The sequence below is a fragment of the Liolophura sinensis genome, chromosome 1 (assembly GCF_032854445.1).
Source record: "Liolophura sinensis isolate JHLJ2023 chromosome 1, CUHK_Ljap_v2, whole genome shotgun sequence".
Lineage (NCBI taxonomy): Eukaryota > Metazoa > Mollusca > Polyplacophora > Chitonida > Chitonidae > Liolophura > Liolophura sinensis.
Genome location: NC_088295.1, coordinates 23,448,136 through 23,458,277, shown reverse-complemented (window position 1 = coordinate 23,458,277; position 10,142 = coordinate 23,448,136). Strand labels below are relative to the sequence as shown.

Sequence of the window (10,142 nt, the reverse complement as noted above, 5' to 3'; positions counted from 1 at the left end):
CAATGCGGTCGCTGTGAGTTCAAATCCAGCTTACGCTGGCCTCCACTCCGGCCATAGGTGGGAAGGTCTGTCAGCAACTTGTAAATAGTCGTGAGTTTCCCCCGGGATCTGCCCGGTTTCCACCCACCATAATGCTGGCCGCCGTCGTATAAGTGAAATATTCTTAAGTACGGCATAAAACACCAATCCAAAAAAAAATCATAGCAGCGAGCATCATGACATGAAGCTAAATAAGTGAAATGGTGATTTTTGCTGATTCTAAAATTTAACATATTACAGGGCACTGAAGCTATAATAATATCACATCATGGGTTTTTTGTAGTCTGATTATTCTGACAAGAACTTGTGTGCAGCAGATATTGTGATAAGCCTAACAGCATGCTACAGTTCTAGTCAGAAGTCGCTCCTTTTAAAATGATTAAGAGTTTCCAAAGAGTTTCTAATGCTAAGTTATCCACCCTATTTTCTTGTTTCACCTCAACTCAAACACTTACTGTCATTTTGTCGACAGGCACTTTTTTGCTTGATAAGTTCATTTGAAACAATATTTTGACAAAGGTTTTGACAGCTCTGTTTGGAAGGATGATATGTGTGTGATGTGAACTGTTAACTTTTATTGTATGATTATTGTTGTTGCAGCTGTTTGTGGTAAATTTGAAAGTCATGTGAATGCAAACTTTGATAAGACACTAGACAGCAGTATTGAACTCTGGCAACATGGACAGTGAAATGACAAAATCAGAAGGCTTAAACCAAGAGCCAGAAGAAAGTGGACTCTTCGAAGAGATGAATGTTTCTCCCACAGAACCAGTAACCTCTGAGTCAGTTGAAGCAGTAAATTCAGAGTCGGTAGATCCAGAAAACATGGAGTTAGCTGAACCAGTTCAGTTGGAACATTTAGACCAAGTCGATGCAGAAATAGCAGATTCAACAGCTGTGGAAAGTGTAAAAGAACCAAGTATTGGATCTTCTTCAGAGCCAACAAATGCAGAACCATTAAAATCAGTGCAAAATGAGCTGGAAGCAGATGTCATTAAGTTGGAAGAAAACAAGGCCAGTCTGAAACAGAAAGCTGTGATCAGAAAGAAAAAGGTTGTAGCCAAGGGTTCAGCTGTCGCAGCAAAGCCCAAGGGTAAAGTATTGGTGAAGAAGAAAGTCAGCAAACCAAATGCTCCTGTTGCCCTTATTGATCTGACAGATGAAATACCTAAAGAGAGCCTACAGGTACGTAGAATATGTTAAACATCGGTTTAGTTTATGGCATTTGTGTCATTTAACAGACATATAAGTTACACCTGGCTAATGATTTACAATTAGCACTTAAATGTCAGGGTCATTGACCTAATGGTTAGAGTGTTCCCCTTGAAGTCGGGAAACCTGGGATCAAACTTCGCTGGAGTCATACCAAAGACTTTAAAAATGGTACTTGTTGAACTTCGCCTCTTGGCACTGAGAGGTGATAACACAGAAACCCAGTATCAGTATAATGTGAATGAGTGGGGCGTCAGTGGCAGAATGGACTCGCCTGCCACAAGAAGACACAGCATATAATTATTCCTCATCGTGACATGACTGGAAAATTGTTAGTAGGTCATGAGACACCTAGCTTACATACATGCAACTTATATAGAATTTTAATACAGATACATGCAATTACATGCCAGGAGTTGCAAGTATTATTATGATTAATCTAAGGATATGCCATGTCCAGTTTGCTATGGTCCAGGGCCCACTTGCGCGAAGCCCTCTTAATGTTAAGAGCACGTAACTACGATGGCAACCAGCACTATAGGTATTACGTTGCCAAGATAGTTACACACTTTTAACTTTAAGTGGGCCCAGTCCTGGATTTATTCCAAATACTTGGCATATTGGTATACATCTGTGTACACAAGAACATTGCATACTGAGCAAGTACTATTGACCCAATGAATTAATTTATTAATTTTATGGTGCTTGCATGTCTTGGTACATTTTAGAAGGTACATGTACAGCTGATGCATGTACAATGTACAATGTACATGTAGGTATCTCAAGAACTGACTATGCCATATTCCTGAGTTTGTTTCTACAGTATATTAACAGGGACATCTTCCTTATCATTGCAGACAGTCATGGAGGGGAAAGAACGTGAAGATGAGGATGGTGAGTATGACATAAAACATGATACGGTGTGTACCTACAGTCAAGTGGAGTATAGAATGAACTTTAATTACGATGGCCTATGTGAAAGATACTGCATCTAGAGTCAGGTGAGACAAAGATTTACTAACAGAAAGATTCTGCAAAGTTGAATCACCCCAGCAATCGTGAATCACACATACTGTGAAGTACTCAATTTTTGCATGGAACTAATCTTCACGGATTTCACGGTCAATAATGTTTACCGCGAAAAATAATTCCAGTGAAAAAAAAATATCCAATATTGAATCACATACCACAGGTAGTAGTAATAATGAAGTGAAATCTCTGCTGACAGTAGGTGCGAAAGTAATCTTCTTACGTAGTGATAATTCATCCCTCATTGTTTTAATCTCTGATCCAGACCAGGAGGATTAGCGACCCCGCAGGAGGATTGAATCCACCTGTGATGATACGTGTTTGTGGTGCTTGAATAATTTCGGCCATTTTATATCTTGGATGATTTTAAGATTTGTTTTTCTCTTAAGTACGCGAAAATTAATTCCCACGAGCATATTTTTGGAAAAAATCCATAAAATAAATTCCAGCGAATAATAAGTACTTGACAGTATCTGATTTTAAAGCACTCGCAAGCTCTTGTTGTATGTACCAAGTTGTAGTTCATGAGGGGATTATTCTTATTCCAGAAAAACAGTCACAACACCAAGTCCTTGTCCAACCATTACACAACTTATCAGATCTGAAAGAGGAAAAACTGAATGCATTGTTGAAGAAGACTGGGTCAGTTGAAGTGACATTTCTGGGACACAGATATGAAGAAAAGAAAGGGTAAGATAAATGTATGAAAGCGGCCAAGAAGCTTGGATGAACCAGAGTAGGTGTTTTTGCAGGTATTTCAGCTATGGACAAGGTTATTTGTGAGCTGTGCAGGGTTCCCCATCTTATCTGCTCATTATGTCCACTATACATGTAAATTATCCTACCTGTCTTATGACGTGATAGTAATGAGAAACCCGCCTTACATTGTCAGTTAGAGCTGTCAGAAAACCATAGCATCTCCTAAACAGAAAATCTGACTGATCAGTTTTTACGTTGACAAACCAAAAATTATTACTGAGCACTCAATATATACCTTTGATCTTCAACTCAACAAACTACAGTGAAACAAAATAAAAGCATACACATCAAGCCAGGCTTAATTCACAGTGTGTAACTGGACACGGGCTCGCCACTTTCCTGCAATGATCACAATAATTTGCCTTTCTTTGTGACAGTGAATTATATATTTTGAAATGACAGAGTCGGAAAGATTGAGAATCACCAGTTCTAGGATTAAAATTAGATCAAAATAGTGCCAATAAAAGATGTGTTATATTTCTGTTGACATAGAGATGAGCTGAGATAATATATAAATGATCAGTTCTCAAACACTACTAGTACCAAATTATTTCATTGTGTTTGGTTGTGTACATTATAACCATGAGTACCACCTTGCCAGAATGCTCTATTCCATGTTGTCTGTATTTACCAGGTTTATAAAGTTACAGCTGAACAAAACAGATTTTGACAATGTTATCACAACATCCATGGTTGAGCTGTCTAATGATAGAGCTCTGAGTGCTGAACAAATGCCAGAGATTGTGCCAGGTAGGTGGTTGTAGAGTTTCATTCCATCTGGTCTTGGGGATGTACTTTGTAAATAAGTTTAGCTTATTACAAACAGTGATGGAAAGTAACTCTGTATGGCATGTTAATGTGTACTGTGCTTGTAAACTCCTAATTTGATGCCCACATTTACCACATCTCAAAAGCTTCTCATAGTATGTCACTCACACAGGGATCTACAGCGATTGCCCTGTTTTTAGTAGTTCTAAGTTTTTGTAATATCGCTTTATATCTTTGTATAAGTTGTATTTTCTAAATTTCTAATGACTTGTACGGGTTTTTTTTTTGTATATCATAGGTGTGCAGAACCCTGTGCTACAAAAGATGACAGAAGAGGCTACAGGTAACTCATTAAGACCGATTAGATATAAAGCCAGACAAAAATCTCAAAATAATTTCATTCATTAAATATATATCATTATTTGAACATTTAGGCTTTCTGAGTTGCATTATAAATGTATGTTTTGCCATAACAAATTGGCTTTTTTATGTACAGTTTTACCTTTTTTAGCTAAATAAGGAGTAATGTACATTTTGAGCCAATCACCCTGTGGAACAACAAATAACTGAGGCTGAAGAACCAGTCTGGTATTTATAGTTTTTATCAGGAACTTTTGCTGTAGTCCAGGATTATTGTATTATTCCATTTTCTCCAGCCTGTGTGTTGATCCTACCATCAGAACAGAGTTCACAATGTGCACGTTGGTCAGCTGCTGGCTTTTGAACAATGCTTTACCTGTATTGTTTGATACCAGTTGAAAACTTAAATATTTTATGTATAACGAGGAGCAGGCACTGGGAGGAAATGTCTAGAGCCCCCTGCTTTCGTTTTACCTGATACCTTGGTGACAATAAGCAGTTGACCTGCTTGGAAGTGGAGCCATTTGCACTATCTTCTGGTTGTTCAAAACCACTATCAAGGTGGCATGCAAGTTTGCAAGTTTGTCAGTATCTTGCCAAAGGTTGATGGTGTATCCCAGTCACTCCAGTTTCTCCACCCATAAAACTGACCATCTTTGTATGATTGACAAATTCTTCAAGTTGGAAATGGTATTGAACAACAATCCAACAAATAAGTGTTCAAGTGATTAATAAGTTCCTGTCTTTGTGGCTATGAAGTCAAGATATTACAGTGGTCAATACTTGTACATCTTCTTGTTTGATTGCTGATCTGTTTCAAGACTGTCATTTCTTCCTATCTTCCTGTCTCATTCTGAGCATTCTTCTAACTGCACCAGTAGTGAGATCTTCTGACACATATACTGGAGTATGCTGAAATAAATAAAATACATGCACTATCAACATATTCCACAGACAGGAAATGCCTGAAGAGGTTTGCACAATACTAATGTAAGGATACACTTCTATTCACTAGATATGACATCTGTAATTTGCCATTCTCATGCCAATCAAACATATTTGTTTGGCCAGTCACCAGGAGCTATAAATATAATGTCATGTCCGAGTTAGTTATGCAGCAGAGATGGAAATTCAGCTAAACAAAAATTTGGAGAATGGATGTTGTGTTTCCTCTTTCGTCTGCTCTAGTCTTAACCTCTTTGGAAGTGTGCACCTCTTACCAATACTGGCAGGATATATGGCTGTTAAAATACCATACTCTGATTCAAGCTTGGCACATTGGCACACTTCATATATGACAACTGGACTTCATGTCTTCGCTTATTCCTTGTGATTTCTATAAGTGTAACTCTCCCGTGACTGCTACTGCAGTATGAGGCAATATTCTGTACACAGAACAAATGGTTCCATTTAAATTGCCGGAAGACCTATTGAGTTTTCACAATAAATCTTATCCTGCCTGAGTATCTTGTCATACTGGTAGTCATTGTTTTCATAGTGAGGCCATATATTCAGTTGCCCATGGTATATCATTACTGTTTTTGTGCTGAAAAGCTTTTTACATAGCGAAACAATGTTTCACCATTTCAGATTCACTGGAATTGTCATTGGGATACATGAATAACTGCCTGTTTCCCGTAGCATAAATGTTTCCTTGTCTCACTTACTCCCTGCTTTTTTAACCCCATCTCTTACTCACTACGTACCATTGTGAGAAAGAAGTATTATTTAGTCTACACAGAATATAGTTAACTTTTCCTCTGAATCTCTTATTCCATTTGGTTAACCCCTTTACATTTTGTGTTAATCCATCTGGTAAATGAATCCCTTGTTTTTCTTTCAATGCTTTTGCATGAGCATTTATTTACAGGAGGCTGGAGGCAATCTTTCAAGTTTGGTGGGGATATTCTATCATGAGATGATTTGAGAATCACACATTTGTGTGTTCGACCTTCTGTGCTGCTACTGCTTGGTCTAAACCCACTAATAAAGCGTCAGCTGCTCAACCTCTGAGAAGGCCACCCATCCAACTGTGCAGGCTAATCAAACATGCACACAGTTTGTATGATGAGTGCTCCTGGGATATGCTGTTTTTAACATTGTTTTAAAACCCAGTGTATCAAGTTGCTGCTAAAGGAGACATCAAAAACATTTATTTTCACACAGTCTGCAAACATTTTCAGCTCAGGAAATTATCTAAAAACATATGCTTTACAAAGTTTACATGTATATTGTTACATCACTGATGTATTGTTATCCTGTCATTGTTGGGATAGGCTGTTTCCAATTTTTAGCTGCAGCTAATCAATTCTATAGGTCAGTCATTCTATCCGTTGGATGGTCAGATTTTTGACATTCTATCTTGATGTGGACGTCTTTAAGCATGGGCCATTCCAAGATGACACACATTTGCCTTTTTTTTGACATACTGGAACTACTGTTGCACATTACCAGTAAACCTATGGAAATCTAAGGTTTTTTTGCAAACTGTATCATGTGATATATCTCTACTGTTGTGACTCCTTGCTTGGGATTTGTGGCTTTGCCCTGTTACACATTTCAACTAATTTTGCACACATGTGCATACATGTAGTCCAGCCCTTCTGTGAGAGGTGTCAGCATTTACCAGCCAGAATTTCACAATGTTGTTGACATGGCTGTCAACAGCTATCTGTTGTGTTGTTGGATGGGACTAATGCTGTGCCAGCCTGCTTTGCACTCAGTGCTAATGTTGATGGAGGCATGTTCTCACGAGTCTCTTTTGATAGCTAAAGTCCACACCCCCATGTGTCACTGTGTCCAAGACACTAGTATGTAGTCCTCACTTTCCTCTAACTAGCAGACTCTCTTTGTTCAGTAGGTGAGGAATTGGAGTTGGCGTCGGTGTTTGTTAACAACATTCCCTCAGATACACGCCCAGGTATTATGAAGATGCTGTTCCCGGCGGCAAGGAATATTCAGTTTCCAACACTTAAAGATGGAAAATCACAAGGGTAATGACAAAGATAAAGTTTCCTTCAAAGATTATTTTCAGAGGATGCGTGTTGAAACTTGATTAAACCAGTACCTTATGAACAGCTAAATCCTTACCTGTGAAATGAGACTTCCTTATGATGAATAACCCAGCATTCCAGTATCCATTTGCCTCCTTATTCATGTGTATACAAAAAAGGTAAGTATTTGTGGTAAGTAATTTAATATTACCAAAATTTTATTCTTTGATGCTTCTCCAATGCAGTTTGGTGAGCTTAGGTTTTAGGTCGATTGGTGTACATTCTTCTCTTTTTTGTTTCTGGCCTCTGGCCAGCTGTTAACTCTGCTCACGGCTTCACTTTAGTACCACGAAGACATACAAGATGTGGGTTCAGTCTGGATCCTGGGGTGGTGATATAAGGATTGACTCCCTGTCGTGGTTTGTGGTGTCTGGGTGATAATAAGTAATCAACAGCTCTCATGGTGGCGCAGCCTGATGTTCAATGAAGACCACTTGTCCCCCACCAATATGGTGTGCTATCGGCTCATAACACGTGGGAAATAATTTGTTAAGTGCGATGTTAAGCCCCAAGCATCCATACACGTGGGAAAGTTTGTGAGTAAAGTGCCCGAGGTGGTGGTTTACCTCGGGCACTCCTGTTTCCTCTACCAACAAGACTGATCACCATCATATAAGTGAAAAGATCTTGAGCATGGTGTAATAACAACAGTCAAAGAAATCAGTCCACACAAACTATATGTGCAGCTTTCGCCGAACTACTTTCACGCTGACTTCAATACAGCTGTACATGTGTATCTGACTGCAACTGCAATTTTCAGACACACTTCAACTTCTTTGTATAATAAGTGAGGACTCCACATTATTGGCAATGGTGTTTGCTGTTGTCATTCCTTCTTTATATTGCACCTTCAAGCATGTTCAGCCATATTACATATGCACAGTGATAGTGCTGCTCTCTTTGTATGAGCTAGATGTCATTTGGCAAGCTCTGCAAGGATTTGGTTTGACGATTACTTGCCAAAACCTCTAATTTGACAGCAAATGTTTCTTAATTTGTTCCAGTCACTCTCAAACATTGCAGAAGGATAAGGTCCTACATGTAGTTTCTTCAAACTACAGTGGACGTCATTGATTTGACTACATGTATGCGTAATCAACAAGCCGATACTTTGTTTCCGGTGTTAAAAGGTTGTCCAAGCTTTGGTCTGTAATAGAGAAAATCCTATTAGTAAAGTCAATAGGCATTTGCAATAACACACATATCCTTCAAATATACATCTGCCAAATTCTTTGAACGCCGTCTTTATTACTAATGATCTCTTGCTTCCTGGACTCCAAAATGTACTTCTGAAATTATTTCAAAACTTACGTACCATTTAAATGGAAAAAGTCATAATCTTTTTATGCTTATAGATTCCATCATATAATTTGGTACTTTCTTCTCTAGCCTTCTGGTGGCAGATGACCACTTTGGAGCTTGCCCTGCAGTCTTGTATCGCTATTCTCCAACTTGTTTCAAACTTGACATAGGTCAGTGCTGGTTTGAAATGGCCGCAGGGAATGCAGTTCAGCTACATTTCAGTACATTTTCATGGCACTACGCTTTTGGCACTGATCTGTTTTCCTTCACAAGTGAAATGAGTTAAAGGATTATTTTTCGTCTTGTCACGCTCCTGCTGATTTTTCCTGCCATGTTCTGTTTGAAGGTTTTTTGCCGGACTGCAGTGCTTGACCTGATAACACACCAACATTCACAGTACTAAGCATTGTAACTTTTTGTAATCAAAAAGTTATTTTGCATATGTAGTAAAGATCAATCATATAGGATTTTTATTTTTTTTTTATGGTTTCTCTTTTTGACACAACTTCAAAGTGTCAAGGTTTTTAAGTGGTTGATTTTTGATATGTTTATGTTCATCATCAGGACTGAAGTCATTCTCTTACTACTCAGACATGGATGGGTAACAAAGAGCAGGTTAACCTCTTGTCAGTGTGCAGTTCACTTTTCAGATTGATTTCATTATCATTCGCAGCAGGTGTAATGGCTGAAGTTCGGGTATTGAAATCTTGGTACATGTATGTAATCATGTAATGAGAAACACTACTCAATACCAAAACAGATAAATCCACGCTGTTCTCTTTTAGGAAATGTCTAACATTATTTCAGACATTATTTCAGACATAACAGTAAGATTACCGATACCTACATGTACATGTATGTACAAAGTAGGATCGACTTGATGTTCAGTATGATCCCGAACTGCATTTTGCCAGAACAATATTAAATACTTTAAACTACTTGAATGTGCCCTGCTGGATATGTTGTCTGTGTTTTTGTTAAGAGCACTTGAACATCACATAATCTGCAAACAGGTTCTAGAATTTTGTCAGCCAGCTAAATATGACCTTGTATATGTGTATAACTAATAAACCTGCTGTTATATTCAGTATGTTTACTGCAGCTATTGTGTTTTAGATATGCAATATTGGAAGTGTCCAAAAAGTTTGCTGACGCTTTCGTGAAGCACCATGAAGTATACAGGCCTGTGATTGGAGGCAAAGTTCTCAAACTGCACGTCATTAGTAACCAGGGTCAGAAACCAGACACAGGTCAGTGTTTTCTGTGTAAATGTTTCAGGACTTCCTCACACGTAGCCTTTGTAGTGTTATTTGCTCATATTTCGTGACAGCTTTTTTGTCTTACTGCTGGTCACATCACGTAGTGCTACACAGGCTGTACTTAATCAACATCTCCTTGCCCTCTGCATAAATAGTGAACTTCTGTGTGGGTGTGGTTTTTCTAAAATAAAACTAACACATGATTTTTCTACTCAATTTTCAGATGAGGTCATTGAAAATTGGCGATGAAGATGATGTTGTGCTAATTGATATTAAAACCCAGGAAAAGCCCGCAATCTGACAAAGGCAATGTAGACACAGAAAACCCTTCTGCAAGTAAAGCAAAGCCTTACATTGAAAA

General features: G+C 38.3%; 1 protein-coding gene across 1 annotated transcript; it reads left to right on the top strand.

Moving 5' to 3' along the window:
• The first annotated feature begins 920 nt into the window (after positions 1-920).
• Positions 921-10,142, top strand: LOC135462140 (uncharacterized). The gene is made up of 8 exons (XM_064739512.1): positions 921-1,224; positions 2,109-2,145; positions 2,829-2,970; positions 3,674-3,789; positions 4,106-4,150; positions 7,028-7,160; positions 9,639-9,772; positions 10,005-10,142. Exons 2-8 carry the CDS (start codon positions 2,115-2,117, stop codon positions 10,028-10,030), a joined length of 627 nt encoding a protein of 208 aa, XP_064595582.1. The 5' UTR covers positions 921-1,224; positions 2,109-2,114; the 3' UTR covers positions 10,031-10,142.

Excerpts from the sequence above, each read along its gene's own strand:
- LOC135462140 (XM_064739512.1), top strand. The coding sequence starts at position 2,115 with ATGGAGGGGAAAGAACGTGAAGATGAGGATG. Across the intron at positions 2,971-3,673 it reads AGATATGAAGAAAAGAAAGG|GTTTATAAAGTTACAGCTGA; the intron begins GTAAGATAAATG and ends TGTATTTACCAG. Across the intron at positions 3,790-4,105 it reads AATGCCAGAGATTGTGCCAG|GTGTGCAGAACCCTGTGCTA; the intron begins GTAGGTGGTTGT and ends TGTATATCATAG.